The following is a 16,684-nucleotide window of genomic DNA, read 5'->3' as shown; positions in this document are numbered from 1 at the left end:
TATGCAGCAAAGTGTGTTTTACTGCAGTAACAAGAGCAACAGGTACTGGAGTGTGTCAGTCTGTGTGAACTGGGATGTGTGTGTGTGTGTGTGCGTGTGTAGGGCAGGGCAACAGGTACTGGAGTGTGTCAGTCTGTGAACTGGGATGTGTGTGTGTGTGTGTGCGTGTGTAGGGCAGGGCAACAGGTACTGGAGTGTGTCAGTCTGTGAACTGGGATGTGTGTGTGTGTGTGTGTGTAGGGCAGGGCAACAGGTACTGGAGTGTGTCAGTCTGTGTGAACTGGGATGTGTGTGTGTGTGTGTGTGTAGGGCAGGGCAACAGGTACTGGAGTGTGTCAGTCTGTGAACTGGGATGTGTGTGTGTGTGTGCGTGTGTAGGGCAGGGCAACAGGTACTGGAGTGTGTCAGTCTGTGAACTGGGATGTGTGTGTGTGTGTGTGTGTAGGGCAGGGCAACAGGTACTGGAGTGTGTCAGTCTCTGAACTGGGATGTGTGTGTGTGTGTGTGCGTGTGTAGGGCAGGGCAACAGGTGGAGTGTGTCAGTCTGTGTGAATTGGGTTGTGTGTGTGTGTGTGTGTGTGTAGGGTAGGGTAAAGTCCTTTTAATGTCCAACTGGTCCAACTGATTTGAATATCTGTGCTCTCACGTGCAGCCACCTCCAGGTAATCTCGCGATAAGTTCGAGTTAGCAGCGCACGTGTGAAATCGACTTGAGGCGTGTGGTTGGAGCGTGAAATACGTCTTTATTTCAGATCCTGTGAAGTTAACTCAAAAAAAAAGATGACAACTTCCTCTCACACTGGCTGTTGTCAGTGGCTTTTACCTGCTGTTCGTTTCCTGCAACTGGTCCCACCTCCACCTCCATAAAGGCTTTTGTCATTAATCATCCTGCTTTCATCCATTTGTGCTCCATGAAAAGATGTCACACCTACACGCTGTCCCAGCCCTGCTGTTCTGCCAGCCCGCTCAGACCTCTGACTGACTTTTCCTTTTCAGACATCAATGGGGTTTTTTTGGTTTTGTTTTTCTTTTTTTTTAATAAAATTACAGCCTGTCAGGTTAGGATTGGCTGCCAGGTTACTGTTGGCTGACTCACGCAATCGCTCCAACTGCAGATTCGTAGGTGGAGAAATGATCTGACAAATGCAGAACCCAAGACAAGAAGCAATTTTCTGTTTCGCTTGTTTTAATGTGCCGATTATTTTATGTTTTATGTGTTGTTGTTTTTTTTTTTTTGCTTGTTATTCTTCGTTGCCCTGTCAGGGGTAACAACTACATGGTCGGTTGCCATGACATTTTGTGCTGACGTTCGTGGTCTCCAGATGATGGATCCTCCTGACTGTTGTGATCCCCTGGGATTTCCGCTGGCACCATCAGAGGGTTCATATTTGTGGTTTTGAAATTTCTCAACAGCTGCTGGTTGAATTGTCAATGAAATTTGTCTACTTTGTTGCCTTTGTTACACCAGTCTGCCTGAGGGTCTTCAGGACTAGCACTAGTAGTAATTGATTGAGAGACTGTAAACAAATCAAATGAAAAACAATTTGTTGTAATGATCCTGTCACAAACCATAACGTAACCAACATGAGTCCAGATTTCAGTTTCTCTTTTGTTGACTTTCTGTCAGCTGCTCTCCTCGGCGGTTTGACATCCACCACCCCCATCCAGCCAGCCACACCGGAGACACTTTATTTATCTTGTCTTTATTTATTTGTCTCATGAAGATTTGTGAATCATATTCGTGCAGTCTTTACCATAGAGTTTGGTGTCTTCACTGCAGCAAATATCAAATGATTCAGTCATTTCCACGTTTTATTGGCAGATAAATTTCAGCTGCTCAGTGGGGGTTTCCTGTGTGTGTGTGTGTGTGTGTGTGTGTGTGTGTGTGTGTGTGTGTGCGCGCAGCGGTAGCAGGGTGGAGCAGGAGGCGGGATGCGCCAATGGAAGAGACGCACCGCTCGTCTATTGGACCAAAGGCGCTGTGGGCGCATAGAAGACGCGCCTACCGAGGCTTAAAGACTTTTTTTTTCCGGGACAGGAGACATGAGGTTCCCAGACACCTGTCAGGAGGACTCCACATCCAAAGGCTGTATGTGAGGCAACTGGAGGCTGCGTGTTTGGCAATGGACGCGCTGTTATCGTTATCATAGCCGCTCTGTGACCGAGGAGCGCGAAGTTATCCTGCTGCTCTGTGGTTTGCCTTTGTGTTATTCTTCCTGTTTTGTCATTATTTCCAAGCCGCATGAGTTCGCCGCTGTTTCTAGGCCAGCTGGCCGGGGTTCCGTTAGAAATAATGCATCCCACAATGGAGAAAGACACGACTTACACCAAGATTTTTGTCGGCGGGTTGCCGTATCACACCAACGACGCTTCACTTCGGAAATATTTCGAGACTTTCGGGGACATCGACGAGGCGGTGGTAATCACAGACAAACAGACGGGCAAGTCCAGAGGATACGGCTTTGTGAGTTCATTTAAGTTGGTTGTTTTCCTGGTAGAACAAACGAGCAGTGGGACACATGTAGAGCGAAATACGGGCTTTAATTAAGGTCTTATCAGCCTCTGACGTTAATTGGACAGTCAGGAGGGAGAGAAAACCACTCAAAATCACGTCTGTCGCTGCCGGTAATGACTTTAAAGCGACTTTATCTCTATAATTGTATTTTTAAAACCTTTATATATGTTTTTTTAATCAGTGTCCTGCAGGGTTTTTCTTCTGGGCCTTGGAGGCTGCACACACTGCCACTTTGTTTCAGCAGCGGACATGCTCAGTGGGTCGGGTGGTGTCAGTCAGTCACATGCTTGGAGCATGAGAAGCAGATTATTTTTTATAAGTGGTGTCATCAATTATCTCTGCAGCCCCAACGTACAAATGGGCATGCAGACACACAGTACACAGCGTAGCAGTGTCGGGTACGAGTGCGTGCAGAGGATAAAGTGTGTGTGCTTGTTTCTGCGCACACACGCACACAGGGATGCACATGAGTTGGTAATAATCTTCTGCATCTGTGGACAGATGTCTGTCTTTCTGCTGTGTGTGTTTGAGAGGAAAAGGGGGGAGGGGTGTGTGTGTTGGAAGGTTGGGGGGTCCTTGATCACAGAGGTGTGACATGTCAGTTGGCTCTGCAAGATAAGGCTGCTATAGTTTCGTTTTAACTTCCTCCCACCCCCGCCCAACCCCCCCAATGGGTTTCGCTGTTTGTAAAAGTGACTGTGAGTTTGTGTGTGTGAAAGAGCAGGAGACGGAAAGATAAGAAAAAATGGATTCATGTGTTTTGGACTGGCACGAAGCAGTTCGAATTATCTCTGCCTGCCTAGTAGCCAGTGAGCCAGTCAACTGAGGCTCGCCGTCTTCTCCTGCTTTGGGAGAGACTAATTATTTCATCCCTGAGTTCTCATCAGTGGTCTTAATTCCCTGCAGTGGCTTCATGACCCTCAGTGAGCTTTTGTTTATTACCTCTGATGCTGCAAAGCGAAAGCAGGAGAAACAGTTTTGCTTTCAGTCTCCTATTTATTGGAAATGGAGTTGTAGTTTGCTTCATATAAGTATGAAGTCTGACTGGTGTGTGTGTGTGTGTGTGTCCTAACCTTCATCACTTCTTCCCACTGCTATCTGCCCACTCCTCAACTCACTCCCTCAAGGTAGATTTCTGTATCTCATTCTTGGCAGTTCAGGCTGCAAAAAAAAAAAAAAACCCAAAACAACAAAAAACCAAATCTGCCTCCTACATGAGCTCCAGCGGAAGCCTTAAAAAACACACTGATTGCTGCCTTCACAAAGTGCAGTCAGCATCTCCTCATACATTCAGCAAAAAAGACTGAATCATTCAAGGAGAGACAAAGACAGCAGCTACCTCAGGGCTGCCCAGCTCTGGTTCTGTTGCTTCATCAGAGCAGTCATGTTGGAATTACTCCATCCAGGCTGAACAGAGAAGCTTTCACATGCAATTATGTAGCTTAAAGGGTTTAGTCAGACCCATATTAATCAGTGCAATGCTGTGGCTCTGTCAACAGGTGACCATGGTGGACAGGGGGGCAGCAGAGCGGGCGTGCAAAGACGCGAACCCCATCATCGACGGCAGGAAGGCCAACGTGAACCTGGCCTACCTGGGAGCGAAACCTCGCAGCTCGCAGACAAGTAAGTGTGTTGGAAATGCAGGATGATATCAGCTGGGAAGGTTTTTTTTGGTCATGTTTCAGCCAAATTCCTACAAACATATAGCTAACCTAAAGGGTAAAGCTGGCTGGCGATATTCTACATCTGTTTGTTGTAAAAAGATCAAAACCAGCAAAGCTTTCATATCTGAAAGCTTTCTGACTTCCCTTCCCTGTTTGGGTCCCAAGCCAGTTGGTTCCTGCTGAAAATCTAAATCTTTCAAAAGAGGTCACAAATATATTTGCTTTTAAAAAAATGCAAAAATATTTTCCCTAAAACTGCTTGACACTTTAGCAAAAGCCATTGAAACATATTTCAGTCTTTTCAGCTGTTGAATTAGTCTGCTAGCGAGTGTTCAAGGCAGCATGATTGTGTCTGTGGGTTCAAAATAAACCAAAGTCCTCATGTTCATCATAATGTGATGAAATTTATCTCACGCTGCAAGTCTAAGCCTGCGTGTTGCAGATTTGGTGAAACGAGGCCCAGACTTACCTCCTTTAATTACCAGCAATTTTCCAAAACCAGAAATAGTTTTGTAAATTACTGTCCTAACTTCCAGGTAGTCAATGGCTTGCAAAGGCTTGAAACTGACCCAATAGCTGTAGTCCAACGCAGTAAGCTTTAAGTTTTCTGTTTTTCGATGAAAGACGCTTTATGCTAATGTCACATTGTAAAGCTGTGCACCCACAAACTAATTCATGTTCGAGAAGACGAACAACTTGGATGTCATGAAGAGATTTATGTGAATGTTTCCAGATGACGACTTTGATAAAAACTTAAAGGCTGCTAAATGTTCGCTGTTCACCTCCGCGTGTTCATTTTCATGCCGCTCTCAAATGAATGAAAACCCACAGCTGCCTGGAAGAAAGAAAATAAATCTAAAAACCAATAAATACGCGTACAAATTTGCGGTTTGTGGGAGTGAAACATTCAAAACCGCTGGCATGCTCCTTTAAGCCGACTGTCTCTGCTCATTCCCTCTGTACGTTCGCTCTTTGTGTACTCGAGTTAATGCACAGCTTTTATGCCGCCGGGCTATTTTCAGTGTTAACCACCAGCACAAATGCGTGGCGCTCCCCTCTCCGACGTCTCGGTGCACACCAGACCTTGACAGCAGCTTTCTCTCGCTGCTCGGTTTCAAGCTCGCTGGCTGAAATACCGTCGAGTGTAGGTGTGATTGACAAACAGCGGCGACAACAACAACTGACTGTGTGTCCTTATTCCGGGGCCAGAGCTGCGACGCAACTCCCCAAGCATGCAGCTGATGGGAGATGGCAGCGCTTGGTATTTTGTTATTGTGTGTGAGAGTACAGAGAGAATAAGAGAGGGGGAGGGCGGGGGTCTAAGGAGAGAAAGAGGAGATGGGACTGTTAAGAGCAAGAAATAACTGCGTGTCTGTCTCCTCTTTGTCCTGGGGAAGAGAGAAAATGTGCGTTTGGACATACGTCTGAACAAAAGAGGAGTGCTGATGAAGTCACGGCAGTGCAGTGGAAAAGGACAAATAAGAGAGGCATGAATAGCTGGAGGAATGTTGAAATGAAGTTTCTCCTTTCTTGCTCAGCCTCAGCTGATTCCTGGGTGAACTCTGGAGGCAGCGAGGTCACAGATGTTTGTGCATCACTATTTGTGCGAGCGTGTTGAGTGTGTGTGTGCGTGCGCTGAGGGAATAACACAGCGCCTCTGATACCAACATATACACGCTAAGATCTGAGACAGTCGAGCAGAGAGGGGGAGACTCGTCTCTGTCCTTGTCTGCCCGTCTCTCTTCCTCGTTGTCTGCGCTGCTAAAATATCCCTCCTCACCGCTGCCTCTTTCCTTTGACTGCAGGTCTCTCTGTTGGAGTTCAGCAAGTCCATCCTACGTGGGCTCAGAGGCAATATGGGTAAGACAGAGAGGAATCAATATCTCTATCTTTCTCTCCACCTTTATGTCTCCGCCTCCTTCTCTCTCTCACCTGCCTCCTCCTCCTCAACCAAATACCTTTCACTCCTCTGTCCTTGGCATTTGTGAGCTCCTGTCCTCCACTTGTGCAGTGGTAGTTGGTGTCATTCTGCAGTGTGAAAGAAAAGTAAAAGCCATCACAGCGGAAATGATGTTTGACACATTCAGCCCTGACCTGTTGTATTTATACGTGCTTTGTATTGTGGTTTGATTTATCTTCTGTTTTCTCTTCTTTCTCTTTTTGGTCCATTAAACACATGAGAAGTTCAATTCTGGATTTCACTCATGCATGACTTGGGCTTCGCTGAGCCAACAAGCCATTTAGTCAAACTTCCCTGCATCCCCTCTTATCACGCACACACACACACATGCGCTGCTGCCGTTGTCTCTCATCTCGCTTTTTTCAGAGACATTTCATCTGTTTCGGAAACTTGCCATAATCCACATGTGACGGCCGTCTTGCCTCCTCCTCCGGTATCCAGAGTTTCGGTGTGAACGCAGCGAGGAAACCTTAATGACTCAGTTCCTGGGTGAAACATGGAGGATGACTCAGTCCCAGAGATGTTGCAGACTGTAGAGCGAACCCAGGAGGCTGGTGTTGCTCAGTTGACGCATTCAGTGTTCAGCTGTTGTTTAGGTGATTTTAGATGAGGATAACCTGTTTGTGGGTGGGCTGTTGCTGCTTGCTTTTGTTGTTTAGTGGACTGGATCCTCAGTGTTTTAGAGGTGTGTTTAAGGAATACGCGTGATGTAGAGTTTGGGAGAACGCGCTGACATTCTGCGTGCTGACGACTTCTGATCCTGCCGCTCCAGAGAAGTCCATTAAAAACCTCAACGGTTCTGAGTGCTATTAATATTGCAGTCCTCAATTTCTGAATGAGTGATGAGGGAATTGAGGCTGACCCAGATGAGTCTGTGAATGAGTGATGATGGGTTGATTGAAAGTCTCCCGCAGTGAAGGCGGACCTTTGCAGCAGACCTTTTTTTTTTTTTTTAATCTCTGCTTCAAGGAAGAGTAGCGGCTTTGACACCTCGCAAACTGAAACAAAAGAGGAAAAAAAACATCAGCAGTCAGCGCACTGACTAACTAACTAACACGCCCTTAAGGCAAACACACACAGAAGGGTGGCACTTTGTTTATCAGTGTAGAAACACCTGCAAATTCAAGCATTAAGATGTCTGTAACAGATGTGTGTTTAAGCTCCGTGTCTGTGGGGGGTTTGGTGGGTTTTGTTTTGGCTTTTGGACTGTTGGTCAGACAATCCACAACTTTTAAATGACAGACAAGCATTTTTCACTATTTTGTGACATTTTAAGAATGAAGCAGCAGCTGGGCTGAAAAAGAAACCAATCAGCCCTTTTTGCTTAGTTTTAATAAGCACACATTCATTATCATTTAACCTGTCAGTCATGACTTGATTAACCGGTAAATTATTTAGTCTATAATATATTAGAACACAGTAAAAAAAAAAACATAAAATCACTATCACCACTAGGGAACTAAAACTTTATAGATCTCTTCCCTGATTTCCATTTTTTTCTTTTTTTAAATCTCTAACAAGTCAAACATCTTTGTGGAAGTGCAATGCTGAACGGCTGAGGTTTAATCATTCAATCATTAGTTTCGTCTGCTTTCCTTGTCAACACAACACACTCTGAGGGAGAAATCTAACCAAACATCCTGTGGATGATGCACCTTGTGACCCTGAGTCCGTTTCGTCGTTTGATGGTGTATTTAGGGAAAAGTCTGTTGTAGAAGAAGAAGAAGCGATACTGATTTTTGAGACAGCTTTAACCTCAGGAGGTCTCAGAATGGCACAGCTGCAAAATGTGTTGTTCTTTGAGTGAATGGCAATTTGCTTTTTCTCAACAGGAAACCCTCTTTATGTCAAATTACAGCTGTTGTTGTTTGTCTCTCCACCTACATGTAAATTAAGCCGCTAACTAATCAAGATCTCTTGCTGTAATATTGACTCTTTGAATGAACCGACAAGCCTTTTGGGTTTAATCCTTCAAGATTACAAAGTAGACGTAAATTACATGTTTTAAAGAGGGATACAAAAATCCAGGCTGTCAAATCTTTATGTTTTTCACTTTTCATGTAAGCAAAGGGTGCAGCTGTCCAGCTCTGATCTCCCTGCTCTGAGGCTAGATGCGTCTTTGACATGATCAGTATGACTGCAGTCACTTTCAAACATTTCTCAGTAAAACGAAGGACTTTTATTTTAAGAACAACTTCGAGATGTAGTTCAGGTTTAAAACAGGCCTGTGCAGCTGATAAGGAACAGAAACCTTTTCAGTTTGTGTTGCTAAAATTTAGCGCTTATTTATGTATTTATTTATTACAATGTGGGGGTTTTTTTTGTGTATGCAAGGCACTCACACATATGGCACAGGCTGCTGGTTTTGATGGTGATATATAAGGTGACATTGAAGAATAAAATATAAATCAAGATATGAAACTCAAAGGAAAACATAAAGGTTAAAAAAACTGACATTAAACGCTACATTTTATACTTGACTAGCAAAGAAATTAACATGTGCATTTGTCACATCTGGCTGATCTCCACTTCATACGCTCAGTGCTGACTTCCCGTTGACCCCAGTTCATAGAATTTACCAGATGTAGTTTCAAATAAGATTTTGATAGCAGATCAACTCAAACCATCTCAAAATTCTGGAACCATCAAGTTTTATGCCTTGTTGCTTGAAATGTGAGTCAAACGTGTTAATTAGTCAGCTTTAGAGAAGCTCGTAGGTGGATTTTGTTACCTTTGGATAAAGCCAGGCCAGCTGTTCCTGCTGTTTCCAGTTGTTTTGCTAAACCAAGCTAATGCAGAACATTTGCCACAATGTCAAACAGTTTCTTTCAGTGTAAACTCTAAATATGTCTGCAGGTCTTTTGTTTCTCTTGTTTCTCCTTCTTCGTCTTCACCACTTTGAGACTCCCAGGGGGGCTTCGGGGTCTGACACTCACACATGGCTTCTGTCTGTCACAGTGGGCAGCAAATAACAAACTCAAACAAAGCACAACTCTGTCTGCTGCTTCGCTGTGTTTGCTTTAAGTTTTAAGAGGACAGAGGACGGGCTGATGCCAAATGTGGCTTTGAGGTACAGCTGAGTTGGGGAGGAGGAAGGAGGAGGAGGAGGAGGAGGAGGAGGAGAGGGATGTTCTCATTCGAGTGGGGGGTGTGGGGGGACATCTGTCACCCATGGCTGCTGCCTGCTCTCTGCCTTTAGCACCCAATGTTGTTGCTTGGCAGAAGTGAAATTCTTTTCTTTCTTTCTCTTTTTGGCAAAAACAACAACAACAACAACAAAAAAACTCGGTGTTGTTTATTATTTGAGATAAAGAAAGAAGAGGAAAGACAGGGATGTGTGGTGAGGCTGTTAAAGGTGGAGGGGTGTGGTGAGGGTACTTCCTGTTGAAGCAGTGGAAAAGAGAGGGGGAGGCTGGGCAGGAAGGGGGGGTGGGGGGGGTGAGTAACAGCACACCTGTGGCCGGGTGTAGTCGTGGCTGCGTTCAGTGAAGCTTTAGGGCCAGCGGCAGACGTGACGCTGGAGTTCATTTCTGTGTGTGAAATTCATTTACGTTGGAGTGAAAAATGTTCCTGAGTAAAACACCAGTGGATCACAAAACACCAACATGTCGACTTCCTTTAATGCATTAACGTCCTTGACTGTTTTCTCTCTTCGTCTTGGATTCTTCTTTCTCACTTTCCTCCCCCTCTAAATGGTCTGTCCTTCCCTCTCCTCCTCCTCCTCCTCCCCCTCACTCTCAGTCTGTCGAGGGGTTTAGGTAGACGCAGAACCCTCAGGTGTATATTTCTCTTACCCGGGGACCCAATTAGGAGAGGCCCTTCTGTCACATGAAAAACCTAATTTGAAAAACAATAATAAAAAAAAAAGGTCATGTTGGAAGCTTTTCATAGCACCGTAAGCTCCCGTTGTCTATTAAAAGATGACACACATTTTGATCTTTTTCAAAATGTGTTAAAAGTGTTTAGCTTTTTTTTTTTTCTTTTAGCTCCTGCTCGCCAATTTTAGTGCTTTGTTGATGTGTTTTTTTAATGTTTTCATGCAACAACCAGTTAACGAATGGGAGAGAACACGGTTAGGTGTTGCTGCAGTCATGTGGAACGATTTATGATTACGTGCACATGTACGAGTCGTTCGTAGGCGGATATGTTTAAAGTGTTTATGTGTTCAAAACTCAAGACGACATATTGTGTTTCAAAATTCACGCTTAACCTCAGAAGTCAAAAATAACTCAAAGGTACACCGACTGGATTTGTCAAGCCAATCGTCAGAACAAATGTTAGCATTGCACTTTGTACATGTAGTCCAAAAACATGTTGAAACTTTACGTTTCAGCTTCACGTTTTCTGTTTTTATGTTGCTTAAGTTTTGGTTAGATTTAGCCGCAAAATCCACTTGAAGATATCTCATTATGTCGCCACAAACACAGCTGGAAAACGTCCCTGCATCTCATTAAAATATCTGGGTTTGTTGCCATAAAGATGACTGGAAAATGTCTTGACGAGCGCTAAAATTACCCGGTTTTGTAGGTCTTGAACAGTGATGTCTCGCTTACCGACTGAGGAGGTCAAGGTCATCAGAATATAATAGGATTTGTATTGTAAAAATGCTGATATGATTCATATGAAATGTCCAGAAACGTACCGTTACAATATTTTATTGCCGAGCAGCTGAGATTTGCATCGGAGTTTGTCACTTGTCATGGAGAGTGAAGGTCCGTGAGCGATACATGTTATAAGACTACAACTGCCTTACAGAGAGATGCTTCACTCGGGGTTTTAGTTGTTGACATTAATAAATGTCCACAGACTTACTGTGTGACTAATACTGCTTTATAAAGCACTTATTATTATTAAGTTTTTAGGAGCTTCTTGTAAATTGTTAATGTGGGAAGTTAAAATAAAGTGTTTTACTGTGAGGCAGCTGCAGAAATATGAACAAACAGTCACTTACTCATAACTCGATTACAGTTTATTCAAATCCAAAACATCTGCTGTTTCTTTGCTTAGTTTCTTGTTGATGTTTCAGAACTGGATGTTTCTGAATGCTTGCTGGATGTGCAACAAACGTGCATCAAGTGAATGTTAGGGTTTACGCATTTAGCACAATGTGAGACACATCGAGATTATCATGACTTTCACTGCCATGACAATATCCAGCAAACATGTTACCAAATGCACATATCCGCCACATCACGCAGTCATATTTGTATTATTACATTAATTTAAATGTCTTTCTTGCTTGCTGACATTAGAGCTGAGTGTCCAGCATTGATGTTGGCCTTTCTATCTCTCACCCTCCCTCAAGCTGTGTGTGTGGGTATGTGTGTGTGTGTTTTTTTATCGAGAGAGGACGGAGGGTCATGTATGCCCATCTCCATGAGTGTGTGTCTGCCTCTTTGACTGACTCACCCTCCTCACATCCCCGATCTGGACTATTAAAAGCGTGACTGTCCTAAGGCATGAGGGATATGATGGCTGATCCTTCACCTCTCAGCCTCTCCCTCCTCCTCCTCCTCTCCCTCCCACTCTCAACCTCGAAGCTCAAAGAAAAAAATAACTGCAGATGTTTTGGGTCTTTTTTGGCTTTATTCAGTACATCCTATCTCTGTTATCCTGCTGCCTGGTTTTGAGGAAGGACGGTGAGGGGGAGCGCAGCGGAAGCTGGCGCTGAGGGAGTAAACCCCGCAGAGGGGAGGGAGAGTGGAGTCGGTGGAGGTTATTCTGCTCTCATGGGTCTGTTAGTGAGCATGCACCCATGCAGCTGTGCCAATTAGCTCTGCTATGCCTGACCCCCCCATTCACACACACACAAACACACTTACACTTGTAACTCTTAACAAAAACTACACAAGAGTGTCTAATTTACTTGGTTCTTTCAGATTTGCATGTTTCCTGTGTGTGCGTACATACATACATATATAAATGTGTGTTTGACAGCCAGTGATGATGCCAAGCACTGGGAGGCGAGGCGCAGCTCCCTCTCGTACGATGCCGCTGTCACATTGGATCAGTCAGGCCGGTGCACAGGCAGGCAGGCAGGCAGGCAGGCAGGCAGGGAGGCAGGCAGGCAGGCAGGCAGCGGCACACAGCCGTGGGAATGACACTGCACTTCTGCTCAGCGAGAGACTGATGGAGCGCGAGCGAGCAGAGATGGGATACAGCAGGGTCAGGGCAACATGAGCTTCAGCTGTTGCTTGGTTTTATGTATTGTTTTATGCCACTTCTATTCTTGCTTTGTGTTTATCCTCTTTGGTGTAGCTTTCTTTGGCAGATCTCACTTAAATGCCCTGAAAACCTGTTTTCTTTTTCGACTGATGGTATCCTACATGAGGACGCAATTTTTTTAGTTAAAACAGTTTAGGTGTGTCACCCAAGAGATTTCTGAGTTTCTGTTTTTGCTGTGGGATGAGGCTCACAATGATTTGAAAAAGCAAAAAAAAAGAAAAGCAACTGACATTTTGAGTGTTTATTTCTGTGATTAAAATCTTTGATGGGTTAAAAAAAGACTAAAATACTTTCAGGGGCTTTAAAGCTTCACTGGTGTGTGGCTGCATCCAATGTTAGTCTTTACCGTATTGAAGAAAGTGCAAAATTAAGTACACGTGCTAGAAAATGCAAGAAATGCTCTTTGAATGTGAAAGTATTAAATCTTTAATAGAACATTTTGCTTTCTCTTTGTGAGCAGTTGACGTCATTGTGACTTTTTCAAAGTTGCATTTTAATTTTTAGTTGTCAGCACATTTGCGGTGTCATTTCCTGTTAATATAAAATGGCCCCATGCAGTTTGTTGAAGAAGGGAGAGGAAACACACGGAGGTGTGGTGAGGCTTTCTAAGGTGGAAGCGCGATTTGGAGAGATGATTTGATCGCTGGTGTGATTTTCCAGCTGCCAAAATCTAGATGTGAGAAAAGAGGAGCTGATAAACATGTTGATACATCTGTCTGAACCCCCTTCAGTTATTAACACACACTCAGTGTTTTCATATGCCCCGAATTTCACCTCTCAGGCCACATACAGTCTGCCTGCCTTATCTTCTTCAAGGTTGTTGAGGCCACACGTAGCCTGAGAGGAAGACTTGCAGACACTCAGAGATCAAAAATAAATAACAACACAGCATCTTAAGATACATAATTTCTTACTCAAAGTCCGTATGGTTTGGCTTGGCTTCAGTTAAAACAGACAGACACAGAAATTGATCTTTTCAGACAAAATGTTTTATCTAACAAGAATTTAGAAGAGTTGAATGAGGTTAAATAACTATCAAAATATCAAGTGGACATGGAGTATATTGTCAGGCATACTGTACACACTGGTGTGTGCCTGTGTGTGTTGTGTATACAGCAGAGTGGGTGTAAACAGGTTCAGCCTCACTGTTTTTTGTGTAAGCACACCTGATCCCTGCTCGGGCTCTGTTTAGGGGTAAGCAGCAGTGGCAGGCTGCTCTGATCACCTATTAAGTCTCAGTGACAAGGTGGCTGTCAGGTTAATGGGTTTCACTGTAGGCGCTGATCACGGAAGTCTAAGTGTTAAATACTGTCATGTTCTGTTCTCTCTACTTAAGCACAGCAGCATAACCTAGTTCCTGTGATATGATCGCTGTTGCTGTTGCCAGATGTAACTGAGGCAGTTCAGGTTAAGTGGGCAGCCTCAGGCAAGGGCATGACTGAATACAGGAGGACAGTAGAGCACTTTTTTCTCTCATTATTGCTGTGGCTCCGAGTATCAACAGTCTCGTACAATGCATCTGTTGTGGCAGGTTTTGTGTGTGTGTGTGTGTGTTTGCGGGCATTCAATTCAGAGACCACACTGTAGAACAAAAAAAAAACAAAAAACAAACAAAAAAAAACATCAATTATTCAGTTCAGCAATAAAAGAAATTGTGATTTAGCGTTTCATTTATTTAAATGGGTGATATTTCATTTGGAACAAAGCGTGTGTTTCTCAGCCAGTGTGCTAATTAAACTTAAACACAAGGGAAAATGTCTATTTTAAGGCAGCAGTGCTGATGATTGTCCTTAAAGAGGGAGGCCGATGCTTTCATAGGGCTCGTAGTAGCAGTTACTGAAGAAACCGCTGTATGTTTGTTTGTGTTAAAACATGCGGCTCCTGGCGCTGACCGTGTGCATCTGTCTCAGGTTACTGTTGTTGTTTATATCAGAGCACAGAGGAACACCAAGGGAAGGCTCTGAAAACACATCAAGCACATTTTGCTGATATCAGATATTCAGACACAGATATGAATGTGGTCAGTCCTGTGTGTATAATTTGCTTCTAATGTAATGTTAATACTCTTCTAAATCACACTTCTGTCATTCTTAGAACTTAGCTTAGCATAATTTTGGCACATATAATTATATGGTATAGACAGAGAAAAGTAAAATGATCCAAAAAATGGGACAAAGAAAGATCCCAGAGGCCTACCCGCTGAAAATGCATTAAATACATACATTAGAAAAACATTATAAATACTAACAAAAAGGAAAATATGAGGCGCACATGTCTATCTAGCATCAAAGTTGTTGCTGATGATTTTTCTAATCTCCAGTCCTAACTCTTGTTCCCATGTCTGTGCAGGCTCGCCCAGCAGTACGTCTACCCCCAGGCCGTCCTCCAGCCCAGCCTGGTGCTGCAGTCCCAGCTCAGCCCCACTGCAGCAGCGCTCGCCTCCCCCTACCTGGACTACAACTCCGCCTACAGCCAATATGCCCCCACAGGACTGGAGCAGTACCCCTACACCCCCTCTCCATCTCTCGCCACTGGCTACCTCAGCTACAGCTTCTCCCCGGGCACTCCAGCGCCCACACTCACCGCATCCCCGACCCCTCCGGCAGCCATCCATCCTCCTCTGGCTGCACTCACCACCATGTCTGCAGCCCCTCAGGCCTTCCTCCACTACCCTGTGCACCAGCCCGACCGCATGCAGTGAGCAGCTCCTACTGGGGCTGGAGCTGCCGAACTGATGATTCAATACAGCACGACTGCTGACCTGTGACATCATCAGGATGAGACTGGATACCGAAAGAGAGTGTGATGTAATCAAAAGGGCTTTAAGAAAGCACTCTCATTTCAGTTTTTATAAATACATATATTATATATTATTGTTGTAATAGTTAATGAAAATGTTCTATTGCTACCGTCATCAGCATACGATCTGAATGTTTTTCATAAGAAGTCAGGGACTGGGATGAGATGACATCTCTTCAGGACGTTCCTCTCTTACCCCTAAGCCTCCACCTGAGGCTGGACGCGGGCTGAGTCCTGGACAGTGGATGGGTAAAGACGATGAGAAATACATCTGTTTGACATGATGCTGCGGCTGCAGTTTCCCCAAAAAGTACTGAGATGAATGCTGGATATTAGCCAAGCTGAGAGCCAGTTCCTCTTTCAGAAACGCAGATCCAGTTACCTCCCTCTTCAAGGTTACCTTTCTGTCTATGGCCTTAGAGATCTCTTTCTTTCTCTACCTGGTCTACTTTGTGTTTGTCATTTTCATTAGTCTCTCATTTGAGTTGAGAAAAAAAAAGGCTGCGTGTTCCCTTTTGTTCCTGTTATCTACAACTGGCAAGTCATTACACGGTGATAATCACAGTTTAACAGAATATGCAATAAAGATGACAAAGGATGAATAAGGTAGACAACACTGGTATTTTGTTTTTGTATTTCTACTGCTAAAACATTACCCAGAGAACGATTTTGTTAACACTTAAAACACAGTAGTCATTACGTGAAATTCCTGCAGCTGCTCATTTGACTGTTTTTGACCTGTAACTTTTGGAATGTCTGGTCTGTTCAGTTTTCTGATACCTAAATTACAAAGTTGTCAATACATATCAAGTACATGTGTATGGATGTAGGTGTCAAGATGTATGTTGTTACTGAGTATGAGCGTATTTGTTTCTGTGTGTTTGTGTGAGTGAGAGAAATAGAGCGATGCAGTATACGCCAGTGTCAGGACCGAGCTCCTTTTCCAGCCCATTGTACTGGTCAGAGTTGTTTCTTTGTTTTTGGTTTTTTTTCCCCCCAGCTGCAGAAAACAGACAGATGCTTTAGCGATGACACTGGAGTCTCACGGTGCTGTGGCACCGCCTTAGTAGTCATAAAGCCATACATCACATTTAAAACAAATATGCAAAATAAAATGAATATTTCTCAAACATGCTACTGTTTTCTGAGTGTGGTCAAATTACAGTAATTGTGAGAGATATGAATGAGTCACACATGAGTCAAATAACTAATAGATGTTTTACTGATGAACTGGTAGAAGTGTTGAGGTGAAAGTCACTATTTCTTGGCAAGGAGGCTCCACATGTTTCCCAGCACCTCCTCCCTGCAAAAAGTCCAGCAAGACATAATAATGTAATATAATAATGAGCTATAGAAATGCTGTGACGTGGATTTTGCTCCCTCATTTGGCCAGAGTCAGGCCTCATTTCCCATTTTTATGCTAGTTAAGTTCAATAGATATTTTAATTCTGTGAAAAGCTAACACTTTTTGCATATATTTTACACATATTTAAGGTGATTGATGTTCTGTATTTTTGTAACT

The 16,684-nt window shown here is 43.8% G+C and overlaps 1 protein-coding gene across 1 annotated transcript; it reads left to right on the top strand.

Moving 5' to 3' along the window:
* Positions 1-1,935: 1,935 nt before the first annotated feature.
* On the top strand, positions 1,936-16,296 carry rbm38 (RNA binding motif protein 38). Its single transcript, XM_046397415.1, has 4 exons — positions 1,936-2,463; positions 4,014-4,137; positions 5,984-6,038; positions 14,713-16,296. Exons 1-4 carry the CDS (start codon positions 2,242-2,244, stop codon positions 15,062-15,064), a joined length of 753 nt encoding a protein of 250 aa, XP_046253371.1. The 5' UTR covers positions 1,936-2,241; the 3' UTR covers positions 15,065-16,296.
* The last annotated feature ends 388 nt before the right edge of the window (positions 16,297-16,684 follow it).

Source organism: Scatophagus argus, chromosome 8 (assembly GCF_020382885.2).
Source record: "Scatophagus argus isolate fScaArg1 chromosome 8, fScaArg1.pri, whole genome shotgun sequence".
NCBI lineage: Eukaryota > Metazoa > Chordata > Actinopteri > Scatophagidae > Scatophagus > Scatophagus argus.
Note: the sequence above shows the minus strand (reverse complement) of the source record. Positions and strands in the feature narration are given on the sequence as shown.